This window comes from Heterodontus francisci, chromosome 27, assembly GCF_036365525.1.
Source record: "Heterodontus francisci isolate sHetFra1 chromosome 27, sHetFra1.hap1, whole genome shotgun sequence".
Classification (NCBI taxonomy): domain Eukaryota; kingdom Metazoa; phylum Chordata; class Chondrichthyes; order Heterodontiformes; family Heterodontidae; genus Heterodontus; species Heterodontus francisci.
Window position 1 is genome coordinate 45,894,358 of NC_090397.1, and position 25,683 is coordinate 45,920,040.

The window sequence follows — 25,683 nt, forward strand, 5'->3', positions numbered from 1 at the left end:
AAGCCATCGCCAGCAACGGCGTCCAATGCCAATGCACAGGCGCCAGCATCATTTTCAAAGAGCTTACAGCCCTCAACGGAGAGTTAAAATTTAAAAGGCCAGGTAAGTGAAAGTTTTGCAAACAAACAAGTAAATTACCTTTCCTTGCATTTTCCCACCCCTCCCCCGCTCCCCCAATGGCATTTCAAAACACTCCTACCCTTTCCCCCCACCCAAAGTTCAGCACCTTTGTCCTTTATCCCTTCCCATCACCCTCCCAACCAATCTACATCGTTGTTACCCTGCTCCCCCACTCCATCACAGAGAAAAAATCCTCCTCCTCCCCTCCCCCCAGGTGTTGCACCACGTTTCCCTGAATGGGGATTTGAAGGCACGGCATTGTCGGCTGCCCAAACGAAAATCGGTGCGGCGATTCAGGAGGCAATGGGACCTTCATTAAATCAGGTGTGTGAATTCGTTTACATATTGAAATGGGGGTCCCGTTGTCGAGCGGCGTGACGGCCGCCACGAGGCCTCGCTGCCACCGCCAAGATCGGTATGGGGCCTGCCACCGTCGGGGTTGGCGGCGGGCCTCCGCTGTACTAATCTTCATTGCTCCCCTGCCACTGTTCCCAACGGTGGAGGGGCTTTAAAATCCAGCCCTTTGAGTTATCAGCCTCATTTAACCCTTCTACCAATTACTTTAAATCTATGCTTCCTATCCACTCTATCTAGGACCTTCAAAATTCTACACGCCAATTAAATCTCCCCTTAGCCTTCTCTGTTCCAAAGAAAACAACTCTGGCCTATCCAATCTTTCCTCACAGCTAAAATTCTCCATTCCTGGCAACATCCTTGTAAATTTCTTCTGTACCCTCGCGAGTGCAATTACATCCTTCCTGTAATGCAGTGACCAGAACTGTATGCATACTCTAACTGTGGTCTAACTAGTTCTAGTATAACCTCCTAGCTCTTATAGTCTAGGCCCCAGCCAATAAAGGAATGTATTCCAGATGCCTTCTTGACCATTTTATCTACCAGTCTTACCATCTTCAAGGATCTATAGACATACAGTCCAAGGTCCCTCGGTTCCTCTACACTTCTCAGAATCGTACCATTTATTGTGTATTCCCTTACCTTACTTGCTGTATGCAAATACATTACCTCACACTTCTCTAGATTGAATTCCATTTGCCACTCTTCTGCCCACCCATTGATACCTTCCTGCAGTTTTTCTTTCCCACTATTCACCACAAAGCCAACGTTCATATCATCTGCAAACTTCTTAATCATGCAGGTTAAAATCACTGAAATATACCACGAACAGCAAGGGACTGAGCCCTGCGGAACCCCATTGGAAACAGCCTTCCAGTCACAAAAACACCTGTCAACCATAGCCTTTTGCTTCCTGCCACCAAGTCAATTTTGGATAACTTGCCACTTTCCCTTAAATCCCATAAGCTTTTAATTTCCTGACAAGTCTGCCATGTGGGAACTTGTCAAAAGCCTTGCTAAAATCCATATAGGCTACATCAAATGCACTACCCTCATCAACCCTCCTTACCTCCTTAAAAAATTCAATCAAGTTAGTCAGACATGAACTTCCCTTAACAAATCCATGCCAAATGTCCTTGAGTAATCTGTGCCTTTCTAAATGACAATTTATACTGTCTCTCAGAATTTTTTCCAATAATTTGTCCACCTCCAACATTAGACTGTCTGCCTGTAATTACCTATGCTATCCCTTTCTCCCTTTTTAAACAATAGTACAATATTAGCAGTCCTCCAGTCCTTCAGCACCATGCCTGCAGTCAGAGAGGATTGGAAGATGATGGTCGGAGTCTCTGCTATTTCTTCCCTTGAAAAGAGCACTCTCAGTGATTTGAAAAGTATAAAAATGTCTAAAGAGTTGTGATGGAAATGAGGATCTATCTTGTTTCAAATTATAAAATCTTTTTATTATATGCTAAACTTTATAAAACACTGGTTCGGCCCCAGCTGGAGTATCGTGTTCAACTCTGAGAACCTTGCTTTAGGAAGGATGTCAAGGCCTTGGAGAGAATGCAGAGGAGATTTGCAGATGAGGGACTTCAGTTATGTGGACCTTAAGAAGGTGGGATTATTATGCAGAGGCAATATTTTCCTTGAGGGGACCCATGCAAATGTTTGATCTGGAGCCCCTAGATTTTACTAACCAATTATACTAAATACGACCTACTTCACCTGGTGCCAAATCAGTTGTCCGAGCTTTGTCACTAGTTTATGCGCCAACTTAAAAGAGTAAAGCTGAAAGGAAAGAATAAATAGACTCAAAATGGAAATGAATGACACCCCAGTCAGAACCTGGGCAGGATTTTACCAGCCCCCTGACGTCGGGCAGGGGGGCCCGGAAAATACCACCAGGAGAGGCCCGCCATGGGCCTCAATGCCGGGAAGCCCTGCCCCATATTACTGGCAGTGGCAAAGCCTCCTGGTGCCACCCCGCCACTCGGCGATGGGAGCCTAATTAAAATATTTTAATTTATTTAAATAAATGAATACTTACCTCGTCGCGACAGCCATCCCACTGCAATATTCCGGTCGGTTGCAGGAATTCCCGTGCCTTCGGATCTCTGTTTGGAGATCCGAGGCAGAACACTGGTTGGGAGGGGGGAGCAGCAAAGTTTTCAGGCTGGGGTGGGGGTGAAATGGGGTAAACTAAAGCGATTGGTGGAGGGGATGGTGGGAAGGGGTTGGAGGTTAAAGATTTTAAACTTTGGGGGGTGAAGGTCATGATCGCAAGATTAGTTTTTTTGGGGGAGAGGGCAATTAATAAATTGATTAGTCATGGGGGGCTGAGACAGGCGATTGAAACTTTAAATAAATTTTTAACTTTAATTTTCTCTCCCCATAACAAAAAATTTAAATGATTCGGAAGGGCTTGAAGCCCTTTAGAAATGGTGCCTGCGCGGTAACGCCAGATGCCATTGCCGGGAATGGAGCGCCTGCCCTCTCTACATCATCGGAGGTGGGCCGACCAACCTGGCAATGTAAATGAACCACCGTGATACCGTGGTGCACTTCTCGCATGTGCGCCGCGCAGTTTTTGAAGCTCACGAGCTGGAAAAATGGAGCCTCCTGTCTCTGCAACAGAGTCAATTTAATTTTTAATTCCATGCATTGTTATCTTTCGTATTTATTAACTACCGTAAAACTTTAGGGACTTTGGTTCCACACTCTTACTCAGAACCTGGAAGTGTGACTGTCATTTCCCAGTATGTAGAATCATTTGCACATTGAGGCTCATGAAATAGCAGGGTCAGTGTCAGCTTGGATAAAAAAATTGACTTAAGGACAGAAAACAGAGTGTGGTGGTAAATGGTTGTTTTTCAGACTGGAGGATGGTAGACAGTGGTGTTCCCCAAGGGTTAGTGCTAAGTCTACTGCTTTTTTGATATATATATATATAAATTACATGGATATTGGAATACAGAGCAAAATTTCAAAATTTGCCAATGATACCAATCCTCGGGGTTTGGCAAATAGTGCGGATGATACAAATTGACTGCAACAAGACATAGATAGACCAACAGAATGGACAAACAAATGGCGGATGGAATTTAATACAGAGAAGCATGAGGCGATGCATTTTGGAAGAAGGGATAGGACAAGGCAATATAGACTTAATGGCACAGTTCTAAAGTTTGTGCAGGAACAGAGGGGCCTTGGGATTCATGTGCACAGATCCTTGGAGGTGGCAGGACATATTGAGAGAGTAGTTAGCAAAGCATATAGGATCTTGGCCTTCACTAATAGAGGTATTGAGTGCAAAAGCGGGGAGGTTATGCTGAAACTTTATAAAGCTCCGGTTAGGCCACAACTAGAGTATGAAGTCCAGTTCTGGTGACCACACTTTAGGAAGTATATGCGGGTCCTTGAGAGGGTGCAGAGGAGATTTACTAGAATAGTTCCAGAGCTGAGGGATTTTAGTTACAAGGTTAGATTAGAGAAGCTGGGGTTCCCCTTGGAGCAAAGGAGTTTGAGGGGAGATTTGTTTGAGGTGTACAAGATTATGACTGGTTTAGATAAGGTAGATAAAGGAAAGCTGTTCCATTAGCTGATGGTACAAGGACTAAGGGATTTAAGGTTTTGGGCAAGAGATGCAGTGGGGGATGTGAGGAAGAATTTTTTTACACAGCGAGTGTTAATGACTTGGAAATCACTGCCTATGAGGGTGGTGGAAGCGGAGAAGATTAATGATTTTTTAAAAGAAATTGGATAGACACTTGAGGGCAATAAACTTGCAGGGCTACAGGAATAGAGCAGGGGAATGAGATTGAATGGATTACTCTACAGAGAGCTGGCATAGATTCAATGGGCCGAATCACCTCCTTCTGCGCTGCCCAGAATTGAACCCAGGTCGCTGGAGCTGTGAGGCTGCGGTGCTAACCACTGCATCACTGTGCTGCCCCTAGTGTTTCCCTAGTGTTAGGGAAAAGGAGATGATTTGCATGTATTTAAATTGCAAACCCTTTATTCCTGAATGAGATAAAATTATTCATATTCATAGTCAAATAAGTATTTTATTAACATTAATGAAAGTATTTAGATCTGTGTATATTTTATTTCATATTTATGAATAAGCACACTGCTGCAATTTCAGGGTTGCACAATTCTAACCTCACTTCTGTCAATACGCATTCCTTGTATCTCTTGAGGTGTGTTTTTTAAAATCTCAGGCTAGAAATGAAAATGCCTTTTCATTTATACTTCATTTCCACAAATTAAAATGTATAGTATTTAGGCTGGGGAATGTAATCAGCAAATACTGGGGGGTGAATTAATAATACAGTCATATGACATGCTATTTCTCATGGTAGGTCATTTCATTTCAAATAGAATAAACTGCCAAGGGCTGTGTTAGCACTTTAGCAGCACTTCACAAAAATAAGGTACATTTGGGTCACTGCGGCTACTGGCACCTCTGGGACTGTACCCACCAAGAGTCATTGCCATTCGGAGACAAGGTAAAGGGTGAAAATAAGTGGGACAGTAGGAAGAGGAAAAATGAATTCAGTAAAGATGGGGCAATTTTATTCCACTTCTGTCCATACTTTCAGTTGCTGGTAGTGAATGGTGTAGAAAACAAATGTTCGACTGTGACAAGCACTTGGGCATAATTTGAAAAGTACTTTTATTTCTGTACTTTACAAAGGAGTCGAACGTCCCCTGTATAATTATACTTTGGGATCAGCTCCTTTCATATCAGGAGCTGTGTTGAAGAGACATGGCATTTGGGTGCCAGGATGGCTCATCCAGTTACAAAATATCCCAAAACTAGTCCAATGAGATTTGGATGACTGTATCAGATAGAACTGGGCACAGTGTAGATGTAAACACTGCAGCTAACGGCTAGAACGATATTAAAGAATTCAGAAGCTGTTTGTTTTATTTCTTTCTCTATTCTAACGTTCACCTGCCATTTTTTTGCAAGGTAACATTTCTTACAGTTATTCATAATAAAACTAATCATTGGTTCCACCTTCATGGAAAATAAATTTGGTGCCTATAGAACAAAATATTTCATTCTTCTGCATCTGTGTGGTGTTCAGATAAATCCAGGAAACCCAGTGGAGACGTTATGCCTTAAAATGAAAACCTGATTGTTCAACCAATGCATGAATGGCATTTATCTAGCTTACCAATACACTGATTTTTAGAATAACAAAGAACCATAGAAAAGTTACGGCACAGAAAGAAGCCATTCAGCTCTTCGTGTCTGCGCCAGCAGAAAAAACTAGCCGCCCATTCTAATCTCACCTTCCAGCACAGGTCCATAGCCTTGCTGGTCACAGCACTTCAGGTGCAGGTCCAGGTACCTTTTAAATGAGGTGAGGGTTTCTGCCTCCATCACCGATCCGGGCAGTGAATTCCAGACACCCACCACCCTCTGGGTGAAAAAGTTTTTCCTCATGTCCCCTCCAATCCTTCCACCAATCACCTTAAAACTATGCCCCCTGGTAATTAAGTGAATGAGTTAGGATCTGTGCATTAGTTGTAATGTAATTATTTGTAAACTACTCTAATTTTTTTGAAATGCTGATAAGGGTTTGGACTTTCTCGGAATTGCTTTTCCCTCTCTACCTCACTTTCCTCCTTTAAGACACTCCTCAAAACCCACCACTTTGACTGAGCTTTTCGTCACCTGACCTAATATCGCTTTATATGGCTCAGTGTCATATTTTGTTTAATAATGCTCCTGTGATGCGCCTTGGGATGTTTTACTACAATAAAAGCACTACATAAATGTAAGTTGTTCTTGGAAGAAATATATACAGTGCATTTATATTTTTGAATTTCGAGGAATGTTTTGTTCACTAAATGAGACACTAAGTGAGAAACTGCGCATGTTCATTCCTACAATCTATTTATTTTCTCTCGCAATCATCCTTTCCTTATCTTTTCAGAGGACCTCACTTGCTGCTGGTCTACTGTCAGAATACCTCCTATACTTTGCCTGAGTGTCCAATCCCCATGTGAGAATCTGAATAGTCAGTGTCAGCAGCCTATTCAACCATAAGAACCATCACAGCTGAGCCTAATCCTGTTAGCAACAGATGTTCACACATTTACTTCCAGCTGGTGGTCACTGGGTGCTGATCAAAAGCAGCGACACTGAATAAATTTTTTCCCCTTCCCTAATGAGGGAATGACGCAGCCAATTCTAGCATTCCTATCACTGCCCAGAGCTCATTTTTAATCTCTTAACTAGATATGAATCCAGCTTTTTCTTAACTGTTAAATCAACAGAACATTAAATGCTTTTGATTGCATAGTCTTGAGTTACTAGACAATGCTGTTTGAAGCAGATAACAATGTTATCATTCATTATTGATATTATTAATAAACACCATATAAAATGTAATGAAATAGCCAATTATTAGTATGCTTATATGTATTAAATACATTGTATTATAAATATGATTTAAACAATCTTGTTTTAAGTTACTCTGAGTTCCATGTGTGTGAGAATGAATGATATGCAGAGTGATTTTAACTCACTCCAATCTGTGGGGAAAGAGTGGTGGAGTGGTTAAAATAGAGTGGCTCCATTTCATGCTCTGACCCCTGCCCATTTGCAGTTTTAACACTGCTTATTTTGACAATGGATGAGGCTTCCGTTGAACCTCATTAATAAGTGCAGATCTGGGTCCTAATACGTACATGGGGCCCAGCTGGTATTATAACCAGCTCCTCAATGGAGTGCCTGCTGCAGCCACCATGCTAGTTGATCTTATTGGGAAGCCAGCAAAGCCTGCTAAAGTAAGTGAAAGAAAACTTCCTTAGTTCAGGAGTGCTCCAGAAAGAGTCCAGGCCTCTGCTGTCTAGGGCATGCACCCACTCCCACTCCAACTGTGAGACAATCACTACACCCATCCTAAAGGACTTACCTTGCTGCCGGAAGCCGTATTCTCATGCCTAGAGGTCACCCGAATATCGTCTTTCCCCACCAGCAAGCTTCTGCATCTGCCAGAAACAGCTGACTGGCAGCATTTAAACGGCCACTGATTCACCACTGCCCCTACCCCACCAAGCAGCCTATGCAGTATTGACGTTTGCTCCCGCTGGGAGTTAAAATCAGCCCGATGGCGTCAGTATCACATTAATGTGGTTATGTATATGCAATAAACATGATCACAAATGTTTCACTCTGTGTAAATAGGAAACTAGGAAAAGCTGTCATACACGGGATGAAATTCCACTTTTAATAAACAGGGGTGATGCCTGTTTTGCTCTGTAGCTAACTAGCCGCTCATTAAAATCACATTCTTAGAAACTGTATGTTGAAAAGCTGCTTGTTCCTAAAATTCATTAGTAGATGAATTGGGGAGATAAGGAGCCATTTATCTTATTTTTCCATTAAAGTTTTCCATAAATGTTTTGAGGGGTAATTGTGAGGCAGGGTGCCTGGCATGGTGCCTTAAGTACATAAGAATATAAGAAATAGGAGCAGGAGTATACCATTTGGCCCCTTGAGCTTGCTCTGCCATTCAATATGATCATGGTTGATCTACCTCAACTCCACTTTCCTTCCTGTCTGCCGCATATCCCTTGATTCCTATGAGATAAGGCTTTTCTTAGTTGTTCTGATACCTTTGTTTCTACTGCCCATGTGGGATCATTATAGTGAAGTATAGAGCATAATCCGATAAGTGACAATTGAATGCCATGAATTCAAGAACATCAGAAATAGGAGCAGGAGCAGGAGTAGGCTATATGGTCCCTTAAGCCTGCTCCATCATTCAATAAGATCATGGCTGAACTTCTAGAATTATAGAATTGTAGAATGGTTACAGCACAGGAGGCTATTTTGCTCATCATGTCCATGCTGGTTCTCTGCAAGAGCAACTTAGCTAGTCTCCCACCCTTTTCCCGTAGCCCTGCAATTTTTTTTCTCTTCAGGTGCTTATCCAATTCCCTTTGAAAGCCCCACTTGTATCTGCCTCCACCACACTCTCAGGTAAGTGCATTTTAGGTCCTAACCACTCGCAGCTTAAAAAGTTTTTCCTCATGTCACTGTTGGTTCCATTTTCCCACCCGATTTCCCATATTCTGATTCCCTTAGTGTTCAAAAATGTATTCATCTCTGACTTGAATAAACTCATGGACTGAACACCCATAACCCTCCAGGGAAAAGCATTGTAAAGAGTCACAATCCTCATCTTTCTCCTCATCTCAGTCCTAATTGCTGATCCCTTATCCTGAGGCTGTTATGAGTGCTTCCATTTTTTTGTTAAATTTTGAAGATTTGTGGTTTAAAACTGAAAAGGAGTTATTTTTTCCAAGGGTCACTGAGAGGTCTGGACTGTAAACAGTTACTGGAAGGCACCTTTCTTCAAATTATTACTCAGCAGGGGTTGTTTTCGACTTGGGGAAAGATGTTTACAGAGAAGTGACAGGTCACAATTTATAGGGGTCAGGAGGCTTGACTCCTGACAATGTTTATTGTTTTGCTTTGGACAGTGAGTTGGGATATGAACAATGGTTTGAAAAGACATTTGGAGAAAACTTGCCAAGAGAGCAACCCCCAGCTCAGTCTGTTCCGGCTCTTTGAAAAGCCTGCCAGTTTTCTATCACTAGAGAAGCTGAGAAGCAAATCTAAGAAACTGCCTGAAACCTCTGTTGCTGCATTTATTCCTGGAATGCCTGCCCAAACTGATCTCCAACATTGCCTGACAAGAACTGTTCTAGGAAGATCCCAGTGACAGCCGTCCATATGTATTTAGGACGCCAAACCAAAAAGGACTTCTAACATCTTTTCATATCTTTTTTCTTTCAAGAATTAGCAAGTATATTAGCGAACATATTATTTTTTGGTACTAGAGCTCTAAAGAGTAAATCTCTCTTTTTTTGGTTAACCTGTGTGTGTGTGTCTCTAAGGTAAAAAGGGAATTTTTATATTTTGATCTGTGTGTTTATGTTTTGCTTCATTACTGGTTAAGACTTGTTTTATAATAAACTGATAATTTTGTTGTTTATAAACAAACTTGGTTGGTGTGTTTTGTTCTGGGATAAAAATAGATTGACCATATCTGTAAGTGCGAAAAAAATTAAATATATGTTGTGACATGTGGAGAAGTGGAACTAGAATAAACAGCGCACTCCTCCCGCCTCAGTTGTAACACTATGAACCCTAGTTCTAAACTCTACAGCCAGAGGAAACATCTGCTCAACAGCTACCTTGTCAAGCCCTCCAAGAATTTTATACATTTCAATGAGATCACCTCTTATTCTTCTAAACTGCGTAGAATATAGACCCATTCTAATGTATTTCCCACAGTAAACAATGCCAACAATAGTGACAGAAAATAATCAAAATATAAAAGGAGCAAGGAACACAAGGCTTGTTTCCAATGCAAGCAGGTTGTTAGGTTGAGCTAAAAGGTTGTACCACTACATGCAAATCTAAATGACCTCACCTTCATGTCCTGAGAATGTTCCCTGTCACTTTTATTATCACGCAGCTAGATGCACATCAAAGACTAATATTAAAATAAATTCTTGATTTTCTCCCTAAGGCTTCACTGTTGTGATGATATTTCCTGACAGCTGGGCCTCACACTTTGTTAGGATTACGACGGTTGGATTGCATGCATTGGGTTTGGGAAATGGCAGATTGCAAATGGCTGGTGACAGATGGAGAGGAATCTGCCCTCAACACCTTCATTTCAGAAGAAGCGAATACCATAAATTTCCTAAATTAAGAAGATGTCATTCAACCCAGCCAAACGGAAGGACATATTTGATAGCCAGACGGACCAAGGCATAATTGCAATACAAATTCTGTATAAAGCGACAATAAATGTAATTTGTAAGCAGGTTTAAATTAATGTGCCCATCCAACAGAGAAAGCTTTTAATGACTGTCATATTTTAACTGATTAGTCGCTGGGTATGACTTCTCCACAGGGGTATAAAGCTTATCAATTAAAATTAAGACATAGCAAAGAGATGAGGTATGTACAAAACAGTATATGATTAAGATAAGGAAATAATCAGAGCAAACCTTCACTGTGGCTCCAGGGAAAAAAAGCCAGTGGCCTGTGTCGACTGGGTCTAGGTTATCTTCCAGAAGCATCTGTTTGTGGGCAGCATTGATGATCAGTATGTTATCCAGGGCCCAGCAGGCCTCATACATATCACTTGCATGGAGATACTCTTGCTGCCATTTAAATCTGATATTTTCATCTTTGGCATCTTGGGGAAGATAGATTATGTGGATAACGGTGCTGGTGTTAGATGGAGCCCTATTATTTAAAGAAAAATACATACAGGTCATTTATCTTTTTTTGTGATTTATTTCATTTTGCTCAATATCTTGTACCCTTGCAATCCACTTGCTATCACATATTGTCTTCTCACAGAAAAGGGGTGATTACACATTACTTAACTATTGCTATCCATCTGTAGAAGGTACAAATCAAGCAAACAGGACAATGCCAGCATTTCCCTCCCTTACTTGTGTGCAGTGTTCCTTTTCGGCGCAACTAAACTTACAAAGAACTCCCCCAACTGATGCAAGCCAACTATAGGATCAAATTCATAACCTTTTAGCTAGTGATCACATGTTTAACCTCTGCAAGGGCTCCCATATTATCCACTTTTGAAATGAAAATATGGGAACAAGAGTGTATTTTCAGAGCAGTGTGTTGACACCTATCCTCTACTTGATCAGCTCCTCATCACCCAGCTCTGCTTCCTGGCCATCTTGCTAGCAGACATAGCCAATGATTTACTCTCCTCAGGTACTGCCCCGTCCCCTTCCAAAGTGCTGTCATCAACCCCTCCTTATGCACAGATTGGCCAGCATGTTCAGGGGATAAAGAAACGTGCTGTGAGTTGCGAATCGCCAGAACATGATGCTCTATTTACACTGCTCCATTGATTGCTTCGCACTTAGCCCCTCCTTACTGGATTTGCATCTTAATTGTCCATTAAAAAGCCGCAGAAAGTTAAGGCATATGTACTTTACCATTGTGATAATTGTTATGCAATGCCAATCAACCTCTCTGGCCCAGAAAGGGAACAATTTAAACTATTCAATCGTATTCCTGTAATTGTTGATAGAGATCTTAAAAAAGTCAAACTTTAATTTTTTTAATTTTCCTATCGCTTTTTAAAATCTCTTTCTCTTAATCCAATCTTTCTTCCCCTCTCTTCCTTCTGTACCTGATTTGACACTAATTCCCCAACTCTTCGTTGTTCTTTCTCAATCCTTAAATCTCATTGTTTAAGATGATACACTATTGGTCCCACTGTTCACTGTGGTCCCAGATGTTTCATTGCCCTCACCACACTGCTTATCAGCTTGCACATGCAGCAAGTTATGGTGCAAAAAAATCATTGTAGCATTTGATACTGTCAATCACATCATACTTCTTTAATGTCCCTCTGCTGCCCAGTTTCAAGGAATAACTCTCATATAGTTCCACTCCTACCCATCTGAATATAACCAAAACATCTTCAGTAATGGATTCTCTTTCCTCCTCTATATTGTCATCTCTTAAATGCTCCAATGATCCATCCTTGACCCATTCTGTTTGCCATCTACAGGTTGCACCTTGGTGACATCATCCACAGAAACAGGACACCTTGATGACAGTCAGCTCCAACTCCAACACCTCTTTCGGTCTCTCCACTGTATCTGTGCCGTCAGACTAATTGTCTGATATCCGCTTTTGGAGAAGTCTTAACTTCCTCTGGGTCAACACTGGGGAAGACTGAAATTATTGTCTTCAACATCTGTTAAAAACTCCACTTCCTTATCATTGAATCCATCCCCATTTATGGTCATGCTCTCAAAACTAAAACAGACTGTTCACAACTTCAGAGTCCTATTTTACAATGAATTTCAGGTCACATATCCTCTCTATCTCAAAGACTTCCATTTCCACAATATTGCCTACCTCAGTCCCTGTTGAAACCCTGATAAATTACATCGCCACCCACTCTCCTTGCTGACCTCCATCCATCACCTTCATGAGCTCCAGCTTGTCATAAACTTTTCTGCATGTATTATCTTGCAGGTTATCCCGGTCCTTGTTGACATACACTGGTTTCCCATCCTCCAAAAACCTTAAATTTAAACTCTTCATCCTTGCCTGCAAATCCCTCCATAGACATGTCTCACCCTATATCTACTCCCAGCACCCTTCTCAAGAGCAGCATTGGCAGAGGACTGGAAACATGAAAGATGCAGAGCGAAAAGATAAAATAAATTAAAGATAAGATTTAGATAAAAGGAGACCTGATGTGTGTGAGAGATACATATTTATGATAGGAAGAACTTTGACTTGTTGATCAGAACCAATAACTTTGTACAGCAACATGGCAGAAAAACAATACAGATGTAGAATTCTGAAATTGAAACAGAAAATGCTAGAAATGGAAAGCAAGTCAGCTAGCATTTAAAAATGAAAAAAGGTTTCAGATGGGAGCCTGCATTAGAAGCCAAACATTACTCTACCATTCTCTTTCAAATGCTGGACTTAAGGGTCGCAAAAAGACAAGGCAGTCAGTCACAGTAAATAAAAACTAATTTTCTGGAACAATATCAATTCAAGACCATACAGTTAAAGCTCAATAATGTAGGTCTGTTTGAGAGACAGTGCACTGGTAGGCACTGCTGTTAGTGGTATAAGTGTAGATTCTTCTTTACAATTCTTCATGCTAAGTCCTGACATCTGTGGAGCAGTCTGCCACAGGTGGCCTACTTTCCCAGAGAGAGTGAGGGAAAACAAGACGGAGAACCAGCTTACTCACAAACCTCTCTCTCAATTCTCCTGGCAGCTGCTTCAATGGTATGACATTCAGAGGTATGGGCACAGGCCATCTGCACATACACTGACACAGAATAATATATGTGCAAAGAACCTAAATATGGAGAGAATTGGGTGTAGATTCATGTTAGCACAAAGCGCTGACACGCATCCCAAAGATGTAATATAAAACCTAGTAATGAAAAGGTGTTCAATCGCAGTATATATTATGAAGTCATAGTAAAGAAAGTGAAAACTGAAGAAGAATTTCATTGACAGGGCTGTCTTTTTTTAAAGACTATGAGGTGTGCCTATGTTCGACAAGTTTCTGCTTATCCTACAAAATGGTTCACATCAAAAAGTAGACTCCTCAATCCTGTTGAATAAGGAACTGATGATATTCTTTCTAGTCCCTTACAATTAATTTTCTTTTGTACAAACCTAATTTTCTCCAGAATAATCCAATCTGCTGAGGTGTTCTTGCTGTAGGAGACGACGATATTGGGATCAGTGTAGCTATAGCGACATGTACCAGACCCTATAAAGCAGATCAGAGGGGGAAAAAAGGTCATCAGGAAAAGATCTGACATCAGCAACCACAGCAGTGACCTTCCATTGCCCCCATGTTAGTCTTTAGCCTTTCATGCTTTTGATTTATGATGAAATTATTGGCTGATTTGTGGTTAAATGTAAATATGGAATTTTGCATGATTCATGTGACATGTATGATATATAGATGATAAATCACAATCCTGGAAAGTAATCTGTCACTTTCCCCAAGAGGGAAGACTGAATAAATTTGAAGAAACATTAGGAGCTGGTAATGCAAACGGGTTCACCTGCCACAAAAGTGCTTATTGCCATTTTAACAGCTTGGACGCAAATGCAGCTTTGGCACATCTATGGAGGAGTAATAAATAATATATAGTCAGGATAGAAACCTGATTTTCAGTTCATGACTGGGTAGAAAACCATAACATGTATCTCTTTGCTTTATCAGATGTAACACCTGGTTAGCAGCAGCAATATTTTACTGCTGTGTTGTTCAGCACAGCTCCAAACAATAGGTACATATTGTAGAAAGAACAGTAACAGTTTTCAAACACAGGTTAATCAGAAGCATTATTTAAATAACAGAATAGTGTCCTTGCGCTCATTGCAGCCTATAAATGGTCCATGAATTTTATCAATATAGAGGTGTAACAAAAATATTGCAGACTGGAAGTTAAGAACTACCGTCTGATCTGCTGATTATACATAGCTGAGTCCAATACTACAACTGCATTGCATTTTTTTTCTCTGAAAATCGTTTTTGTTCTATATTTAATGGGATTTTCTTCCTCCTCTTGAGGTCCTCTCATGCCATGCAACAATCCCCAACAAAGTGGTCAAGCAGAAAATCCCATCGCTGTCTTTCTGATGTGGGTCTTGGGTGAGGTCACAAGTGTGGCCCAGGGTGGCCCAACTGCTGATTCTCCCTCCCATTCTGTAAGGAAGCACCAGGCCTCGACCTGCTGTTTCTAGCTCAATCTCCTACAAAGGCCACAATTTATTTCTCTCTCTGTCCATTTTGTCCCGTTGGTCTTTTTTTCAGCTGTTGGCACGGAGCCTCTGCCTCCTCATGCTCAAACCAGTAGGGTATCATGGTCAGAGTTGTGGAGTTCTCCACAGCTACTCTCAACAGTTCCTCCATCATCTCTTAGTATAAAATGCAATTCAAGCAAGGACAGTTAAATGGTGCCTCCTTCTTCCTGCCTCACCCAATTCACCTTCATAGGGTAGATTACTTCTATGCAGTGCTCCATTTAACAGTCTAGCTGGGAATGGATAGCAGTTACATGTCAGAAAGCAGTCTGCCAATGTGAGCAAGGACAGCTGAGACTATAGTAATCCAGTGAGAACTATTTAGTCAACACACTGCGCTGTTTTTTTAAAACCAGTCTCATTATAAACAAGGTGTGACTGATGCTTGATGTTAAACTTTCAGCAGGCACTAATATCAAAAAGCATCAGAACAAAAGACATTTTGCTCGGTGATTTAATGCAGCTGGAATTAATGCTCCTTGATAAACTTGCTTGAAAGATTGAGTGGCTGCAAGTCTTATTAATATTAAGTGATGGTGGCCTGAAGGTCTAATTAAACACACATTCACCACAGCTTTCTGACAGGGACTGATTTCTGCATGAATTATCTAACTTTAGGTTTCAACAAATACTTTGAAAATACGATATTTTATTTTTTAAAAAAGCTCCTTCAATAAATCTCTCTGCTCTCATTTGGACACGGTTCCAGAGAGTCAGTTTTAGCAGTGTATTGATGATTTATAACCACTTGCTAAAATATAACACAAATAAATTGTGAACTTAGCCCAGCAACCATACCAAAAAGAACAGAATTTTTTTTTTCACTGTGCTTTATTATAAGATCCATTTTTTCTATGAGCAGATAGTGGAGCACTTAGGTGAAATTTGTACTCTGTCAGATATTTGGACTCGATCCCTTACTTTGGCTGCACTTCAATGTCTAATTGAGGATCTGACATTTGAAGGTATGATGTGCTGTTCCATGAACAATATTTTAGTTTTAGGCCTGAAATTCCTTTATACTTTGTTGGGCACTGAGCTCTGTTTCACCATGTAAAGTGACGCACATCAGCTGGAAGAGATAGGTTCATTCAGTTAATGGGGGAATAAATAACAAAGTGCTTTAATTAATATTCATAACTTCTTGATCTCAGTGTTGTAAGGGACCGATGAGTGATGGCTATATTACATCCCCAAAGGAAGTGGTGTTCCCCTAACCCTCTCTCACATAGCTCTGTGTAGCTGACTGAAGAGAGGCAAATCAATGGTGCATTTGGAGGCAGGGTGATGGTGGAGTAGTGGTAATGCAGAGGCCCAGGCTAATTCCCTGGGAACATGAGTTCAAATTCCATCATGGTAGCTGGTGGAATTTAAACAATTAATTTTAAAAAATCTGGAATTGAAAGCTAGTCTCAGTAATGGTGCCATGAAACTATCACGATTGTCATAAAAACCCATCTGGTTCACTAATGTCCTTTTGGGAAGGAAATCTGCCGTCCTGATCTGGTCTGACCTACATGTGACTTCAGACCCACAGCAATGTGGTTGACTCTTAACTGTCCTCTGAAATGACCAAGCAAGCCACTCAGTTCAAGGGCAAATAGGGGTGGGCAACAAATGCTGACCTTGCCAGTGTTGCCCACATCCCATGAAAAGCATTAAAAAAAGGCAGGATCAGGTCTGAACAGAAACAATGGGCTGAATTCTCGTTTGCGGGTCCTGATCCCAGCATCAGGAAGAAATGCGGGTTGGGAACCCACACATGGTAGGCGTCAAAACCCAGAGGGCAATTTTTTCGGAGGCAACCAATTAGGTGGCTTTCCCTGGGAGCCCCAACCAATTAAGGACGAGGTGGGGGGGGGGGGGGGGGGGGAAACGGGGAGGTGGTGGGGGAGTGGAGGTAGGCTCCCAAGTTTTGAGAGGAGGATCTCCAGCACTGGCACATCGGCAGCCCTACCGTCGGAGGTGGGAGCTACCGATATAGGTTGGAAAAAGATAGGGTGTCTCAAGATGGCAGGTGGTTCCCTAAATGGATGGAACACTGGCCCCACCGTCTCAAGTCGACCACCCCCATCCCTTGGCGATGTTTTGGCCTCAGTGGAAAATTCCAGTCAGCATGTGGAGCATGGCTTTACTAGGCCCTTTAATTGGCCACCTGCTGCTTGACCTGGCCTGCCTGATTCAAAATGGCCCAGAGGTAGGACCATCGCGGGAGACCGGCATGCTGGCCTGTAGCAAGAAATTAAGGGCCCGCCCGCCCACCTCCAGACCCACAATTGAAAATTCGGCCTGAGAAAATAGAGCAAAACAAATTTTTAAAAGTCAGATTTAAAAAATCAACGTAAAAGGCTAACGATTTGTAAAACAATTCCAAGGAGACTGGGTTAAAATATGTTTGGTGAGTTGCCCTGGTGATCAATCAAATCACCAGATGAAGAGCACTCCATCACTAGACAGAAAAAGAAACTTAGTGTTTTTCCTGTCTGCCACAGGCAATAGAATTCACCTTCCCATCTGAAGGAAATAAACACAAAGAAATGGGCAGATTTGGAAACCTCAAAAAGGAGTACTCCTTATTAAAGAAACATTCTCTACATTGGCATTCCATGAATTTTGTACATGGGATATATTTCAAATAATTGCATTTAAAATTATAGCTCATCAGAAATTTGAACTGCAGCTGGAATAAGAGACCAGGTCCAAATTCCATCTATTTTGCAATAGGATAAAGGGGGCTGGGGCTGCTCTACTGTCTGCTCTTCGGAAGAAAAAAAGTGATACAATTAAATATAATTCTATTCAATTGTCTCCTCCCCATTACTACATAAAAGGTAGCTATTCAGAATGTTTTATTTGGACATCGTCCCTAAATGCCATGAATGAATTAAGTTAAGGGGCCCTATATAACAGGTCCCAATTCATCCAATATCTTCATGAGGTACCCTTGTGCAGCACTCATCTTTCATTTACGAATATCATCTTTGACATTTTTACCAGAAAAAAAATTAATTTATGCTTTTACATCAATAGCATAGCAATATAAAACTAAATCCTACAGCTTCATGTGAATGAGTGATTGGTTTTTATTTTTTACATAGCCCCGTCTCAATTTTTACATCACGTGTGCTATGCATGCTTTAGACAACACTGTAAATGAACGACTGCTGTTAAGGTGAAATAGATCAACTGAGCATACAAATGTAAATGAAAGAGTAGAAAAAATGGAATGAAGAACATTTTTTATCATTCTTCAAAGGTTCTGCCCCTCACCACATCTCGAGCTGGAATCCAGCAAAACCCACAGGAAAATAGTTGGATCCCCATCACATCGATCCATTCCTGGTCAGCCTTGTAAGGAGCAGTGAACTCCCGCCCATCCCTTAAAACTCCAATAACACCACAGGGGTGGAGCCTCCCTCTACAAGGAGCTCCTGCTTTCCTAACTCAGGAAGAATCTGACAACAATTCCCAGGGTCTTTCTCTCTTGCACCTACTCGCAGCAGATTTAAGAGTTGCAGGTAATATGCCTGCTCTCTTGACAAGGAAATGCCATCTCTATGGGGGACACCCAATAGTAAAGTGGAAAGTAAAAATAAATTGAAAATGGAGGGGTTGGGGACATCAGAGTATCATGTTGGTGTTAGTTCCCTAACTCTCTTAGGTCTCCCTTGCATAGATCATTAAAATATCACGAACAGGCATAGAAAATAGTCAAAAAGGCTAATGGAATGCCGGCCTTTTATAGCTAGAGGACTACAGTACAAAGGGTTAGAAGTCATGCTTCAGCTATATAAAGTCCTGGCCAGACCACACCTGGAGTACTGTGAGCAGTTCTAAGCACCACACCTTAGGAAGGATATATTGGCCTTGGAGGGAGTGCAGTGTAGATTTACCAGAATGATATCTGGACCCCAAGAGTTCAATTACAAGCTCAAGGGTTAAATTACAAGGAGAGATTACACAAACTATGGCTGTATTCCCTGTAATTTAGAATATTAAGAGGTGATTTAATATTAAGGGGAACAGGTAGGGCAGATAGAGAGCAACTATTTCCACTGGTTGGGGAGTCCAGGACTGGGGCATAGTCTAAAAGTTAGAGCCAGACCTTTCAGGAGTGAAATTAGGAAACATTTTGAAGGGTGGTAGATGTTTGGAACTCTCTTCCACAAGTGACAATTGATGTTAGATCAATTATTAATTTTAAATATGAGTTGGAAGATTTGTGTTAACCAAAGATATTAAGGGATATGGGGCACAGGCAGGTATATGGAGTTAGATCGCAGATCAGCCATGCTCTCATTGAATGGCAGAACAGGTTCGAGGGGCTAAACAGCTTACTCTTGTTCCTATAACATTCAGAATTTTGTGGCCAAAATAGCAGACAGGCTCATGTTGCTGCTGCTGTTGGGACTGGTCAACAGGGTTGCACTTGAGGCTGATGTAGGATAACTTTATCTCTGATTTGTTGGTGGTTGGCCTGCGAGCATCTCAGGCCGATCGCTGAGGTCATCAAATTTCCATCCCTCCTTCATTAGATTCTGATTGTGGCAGCACATTAATAAGGAATCATTCTACACTGACAGGACTATTTTACTTTGGGTAGCAATCTTGCCTTCATCAACAGTCTTGGCTGAGATAAAAAATGTGCCATATGAGGTAATGTGGTGGAGACGTCTCTTCAAACTCCCTCATAGCACAGTGTTTATGTGCACCAACTTGTTGCTTCAACCGGTATCCTCCAAACATATTACTTTTTAAATTAAATATCACAGATGTAAAGTTAAAAATAACAGAAGTTTGAGTTCACTGCAATTATATTTTCATTAAATTCTATCATCCACAGCACACTAAAGTAAAAACTGTGAATTGAGAAAAAGCTTATTTGAACAAGCTTTGAGCAAAACACTTTTTAAAATACAAGAAATTTTCACAGTTAACATGCATTAATAGTTTACATTTGTCTGTCAGCTGTGGCTCAGTTGGTACCACTCTTGCCTTTAAGCCAGAAGATTGTGGGTTCAAGTCACACTCCAAAGGTTTGAGCACAAAAATCTAGGCTGTCACTCCAGTGCAGCACTGAAGGAAGTGCTGCACTGTTGAAGGTGCAATCTTTCTGGTGAGATATTAAACTGAGGCCCTGTCTCCTCTCTCTTGTGGCCGTAGAAGATACCATGGTGCTATTCTGAAGAATCTCCCTGGTGTCCTGTTCAATATTTATCCCTCAATCAACATCACAAAAACAAATATCTGGCCATTATCAAATTGCTGTTTGTGGGACCTTGCTGTGGGCAAATTGGCTGCTGTGTTTCCTGCATTACAACAGTGGCTACATTTCAAAAGTACTTCATTGGCTGTAAAGTGCTTTGAGATGTCCTGAGGTTATGAAAGATGCTGTATAAATGCAAGTTCTCTTTCTTTCCGTAAGATAATTAATACAACAGCTTAATTGAAAGAACAAAGAACAAAGAAAATTACAGCACAGGAACAGGCCCTTCAGCCCTCCAAGCCTGCGCCGATCCAGATCCTCTATCTAAACATGTCGCCTATTTTCTGAGGGTCTGTATCTCTTTGCTTCCTGCCCATTCATGTATCTGTCTAGATACATCTTAAAAGACGCTATCGTGCCCGTGTCTACCACCTCCGCTGGCAACGTGTTCCAGGCACCCACCACCCTCTGCGGAAAGAACTTTCCACGCATATCCCCCCTAAACTTTTCCCCTCTCACTTTGAACTCGTGACCCCTAGTAATTGAATCCCCCACTCTGGGAAAAAGCTTCTTGCTATCCACCCTGTCTATACCTCTCATGATTTTGTACACCTCAATCAGGTCCCCCCTCAACCTCCGTCTTTCTAATGAAAATAATCCTAATCTACTCAACCTCTCCTCATAGCTAGCGTCCTCCATACCAGGCAACATCCTGGTGAACCTCCTCTGCACCCTCTCCAAAGCATCTACATCTTTTGGTAATGTGGCGACCAGAACTGCACGCAGTATTCCAAATGTGGCCGAACCAAAGTCTTATACAACTGTAACATGACCTGCCAACCCTTGTACTCAATACCCCGTCCGATGAAGGAAAGCATGCCGTATGCCTTCTTGACCACTCTATTGATCTGCGTTGCCACCTTCAGGGAACAATGGACCTGAACACCCAAATCTCTCTGTACATCAATTTTCCCCAGGACTTTTCCATTTACTGTATAGTTCACTCTTGAATTGGATCTTCCAAAATGCATCACCTCGCATTTGCCCTGATTGAACTCCATCTGCCATTTCTCTGCCCAACTCTCCAATCTATCTATATTCTGCTGTATTCTCTGACAGTCCCCTTCACTATCTGCTACTCCACCAATCTTAGTGTCGTCTGCAAACTTGCTAATCAGACCACCAATACTTTCCTCCAAATCATTTATGTATATCACAAACAACAGTGGTCCCAGCACAGATCCCTGTGGAACACCACTGGTCACACGTCTCCATTTTGAGAAACTCCCTTCCACTGCTACTCTCTGTCTCCTGTTGCCCAGCCAGTTCTTTATCCATCTAGCTAGTACACCCTGGACCCCATGCGACTTCACTTTCTCCATCAGCCTACCATGGGGAACCTTATCAAATGCCTTACTGAAGTCCATGTATATGACATCTACAGCCCTTCCCTCATCAATCAACTTTGTCACTTCCTCAAAGAATTCTATTAAGTTGGTAAGACATGACCTTCCCTGCACAAAACCATGACCTCACCCGTGTTTAAGGATGCTGCAAAGATATCTGTTAAGGCCCCAGCTATTTCCTCTCTCGCTTCCCACAGTAACCTGGGATAGATCCCATCCGGACCTGGGGACTTGTCCACCTTAATGCCTTTTAGAATACCCAACACTTCCTCCCTCCTTATGCCAACTTGACCGAGAGTAATCAAACATCAGTCCCTAACCTCAACATCTGTCATGTCCCTCTCCTCGGTGAATACCGATGCAAAGTACTCATTTAGAATCTCACCCATTTTCTCTGACTCCACGCATAACTTTCCTCCTTTGTCCTTGAGTGGGCCAATCCTTTCTCTAGTTACCCTCTTGCTCCTTATATATGAATAAAAGGCTTTGGGATTTTCCTTAACCCTGTTTGCTAAAGATATTTCATGACCCCTTTTAGCCCTCTTAATTCCTCGTTTCAGATTGGTCCTACATTCCTGATATTCTTTCAAAGCTTCGTCTTTCTTCAGCCTCCTAGACCTTATATAAGAAAACATTATCCCTCTGGAGTATATCCTAAAAGAAATTAAACCCATTTTAAATTTGTGTTCAACAGGTTAAGAATATTGTAAATGCTTGCTTTATTAAAGTGAAAGTTACTTGAAGTGAAAGCTCCTAATTCATTCTAAAGATTTCAAAATGCTTCCATGTTTTTGCTTCAATGCCGATTAGACTGGATAACTGAAGAAAAAGCTAGTCACTTACCAATAGAGAACTGAAGAACAGACGCTGTGGTTGTATTAAGCACAACAGTGGTCTAGAAAAAGAAACAAGAGAATTACAAAAGGATAGATCCTGTCCTTAACTACTAAAATAATTGAATTAAAATGCTCTTTGGCTGATGTTTCTTCAGATTGAATCCTCTCTGATACCCCTTGAATGCAGTTAAGCTTTCATCGAGTCATTACGGCACAGAAGGAGGCGATTCGACACATCGCATTCATGCCAACTTTCAGTAGAGCAATCCACTCAGTCCTATTCCCCTGCTCGATCACCATTGCCCTGCACATTTATTGCCCTCAAGTGCCAATCCAATTTTCTTTTGAAATCATTGATTGTTTCCGTTGTCACCACACACATAGGCAGAAAGTTCCTCACATTCCTCCTACAACTTTTGCCCAAAACCCTAAATCTGCGTCCCTTAGTCCTTGTATCATCAGCTAATGGGAACAGCTTTTCTTTGTCTACCTTATCTAAACCTGTCATAATCTTGTACATCTCTATCAAATCTCCCCTCAATCTCATTTGCTCTAAGGAGAACACCAGGTTCTCCAACCTAACCTTGTAGCTAAAATTCCCCATCACTGGAACTATTCTGGTAAATCTCCTCTGCATCCTCTCAAGGAACCTCACATCCTTCCTAAGTGTGGTGACCACAACTGGACGCAATACTCTAGTTGTGGCCTAACCAGAGTTTTATAAAGGTTCAGCAAAATTCTCTGCTTTTGTACTCAATACCTCTATTTATGAAGCCTAAAATCCTATATGCTTTGCTAACTGCTCTCTCAGTATGTCCTGCCACCTTCAAGGATCTGTGCACATGAATCCCAAGGTCCCCCTGTCTTCGCTCTTTAGAACTATGCCATCAAGTCTATATTGCCTTACCTATACCTTCTTCCAAAATGCATCACCTCACACTTCTCTGCATTAAATGCCATCTGCCACTTGTCTGCCCGTTCTGCTAGCCCATGTCCTGGTCTATGCAGTGGATTTGTATCATCCTCACAGTTTGTCACACCTCCAGGTTTGGTATCATCAGCAAATGTTGAAATTTTACTCTGTATTCCAATAATTCTTTTGGGCCTCCTTATCTCGAGAGACAATGGATACGCGCCTGGAGGTGGTCAGTGGTTTGTGAATTTATTTATACATATCAAAAATGCATTGATCCTAGCACTGAACCTTGGGGAACACCACTATTTACCATCCTCCATTCTGAAAAACAACCATTTATTACAATTCACAGTTTTCTGTCCTTAAACAAATTTTTTATCCAAGCTGACACTGACCCTCCTATTCCATGAGCTTCAATTTTGTTAACCATTTGTGTTACTTTGTCAAATGCTTTCTTAAAATCCATATAGATAACATCCACTGCTTTCCTTTCATCAACCTTCCCTGTTATTTCATCAAAAAAATCAATTAGATTAGTCGAGCATGATCTGCCCTTTACAAATCTGTGCTGACTATCTTTAATTAACTCAAACCTCTCCAAGTGCCTGTTGATCTTTTTCCCGATTATTGTTTCTAAAACCTTACCTACCATTGACAACTGACCAGCCTGTAGTTACTAGGAATATCGTCACACTCTTTTTGAATAAGGACGTCACATTTGCAACTTTCCAATCCTCTAGCACCTTCCCCTTTCAGGCTAGGAATTTGTCTCTTAGTGGTTTGAGCAATCAGGCTAATTGAGAAAATCCTACGTGTGAACCAGAATTTCCTCTCAGAACACCAAAATTGCACTCAAAGCTGATAATGAATCTGCAATGAAATGTCAAGAGGAACGTAAGGATGAAGGAATATGAAAAGGGATTCAGCCCCTGTAGTGTACTCTGTCATCCAGATCCTATTTTCAGACCTGATCTGATTTTTCTCATCTTTTCCTTACCTCCAACCCATATTTTTCAACTTTCTGCCAAATCTGGAATTGATCCAATATGTACTGTACAAGGCAACAATCTCTTCTGCAAGATCACAGATTCAAACCCAAAATGTGTCAAGCTTACTTTGATGTTTCTTTAGGTTATAATGCAAGTAGCTTCTGTAAAATGCTGATCTATTAGATTTACAGTCACCGAGCTTAATTAGTTGAGAAATCCTCATTAACACTGGTCATGAACAAAACCAAATGAAGAATTTAAATACTTAAAGAGGAAACTAATGTATAATAGCATTTGTGAAAATAGTAACCTAAAGTTGATTGTGCCTTTAACAAAGAAGGCTGACTTGTTGCTGACAGCTGGGAGTACAAACTGTACATAACTGACAAATGAAGCCAGGCGTTAATAGTCAATTAATTAGCAATGTAATCAGTTTTGCATCCATCTATCCCACAGGCCCTGCAATTGCTTCATTTATCATTTGAAATGGCTGCTATTCACAAGATAAATTGGATGAATCCACAATCCAGATTGCACCTAAATGCTGATGACTGATTAATCATCAATATTTCACATGCTCTTTGTCTGTGCTGTAACAGTTGTGCTTTGTGAATCGTGAGAGCAATTTTGTGCACAAAATTCTGCGTCCATTTAGAATTGGGCTGCAGCTGCCCAAACCCATTTGACTTGAGATACTTAACAGCTGTTGGAGAGAGGAGATCTTTAGCAATGGACAAACTCGAGTCTTTGAGTATGCTTTCAACCTTATATGAAGCTGCCTCAGAGCTCTGTAGTACAAGCTGAATCTTAAAAAGGGTTAATACTCCAGCCCATTTAGCAGGAGTAAATAAGCTGAAGAGTTTCCATTTGAGCAGCTCATTAGAACCATCCTACTGCGGGATTAGAAAAAAGACATTGCTCTCTTCAGATCAATCTGTACAATTCCACATATGGATATTGTAAACCATTGAGGAGTTCACAATATGTTTGGCTTCTGCTTTTGCAATTTTCTTCTAGTTTTCTACCCTTTTCTCCTGAAGAGACTACTGGGCTGGGCTTTCTTCTGGGACAGGTTCACTGCTTAAGGAGGAATGGGGTGAGACTTCCTGTAACCACCAGACCTTGCTCTAGTTTCCTGGGCTGAGGCTCTTTTAATTTACTGGACAGGCTCCCAACTGGACCCCACTACACAGGGGGAGTTCATTGCTGCCAGTCAAGAAAATCCAGTGGCACTGCAACAAAACATCGACTGCAAAGAAAATAGGGAATCTCCTAGAGGGGGACAAAGCACACAAAGAATTTTGAGAGGTTCCTATTGACCTCTGGGAATTCTAGCTGCAGGTATGGAGCCTGAAGAAAGGGAGATGTTCCGGTTACTAGGTTCTGTCTCATACACTGTCAGTAGTTAGTTTACTGCCACTATCCCGTGGTGTTCTGTCATCCCTCTTCTGACAGTTCCTGGGCTTGGTG

General features: G+C 41.4%; 1 protein-coding gene across 2 annotated transcripts in view; it reads right to left on the reverse strand.

Annotated features, from left to right (window-relative positions):
• Nucleotides 1-25,683, reverse strand: part of reln (reelin) — a 399,693-nt gene that overhangs the window by 225,104 nt on the left and 148,906 nt on the right. For both annotated transcript variants that reach the window (XM_068059265.1, XM_068059264.1), the window contains exons 8-10: nt 22,316-22,367; nt 13,718-13,814; nt 10,525-10,765 (exon numbers count right to left, since the gene is read on the reverse strand). In XM_068059265.1, the coding sequence (XP_067915366.1) occupies nt 10,525-10,765; nt 13,718-13,814; nt 22,316-22,367 (390 nt within the window). The remainder of the gene's footprint in view (nt 1-10,524; nt 10,766-13,717; nt 13,815-22,315; nt 22,368-25,683) is intronic.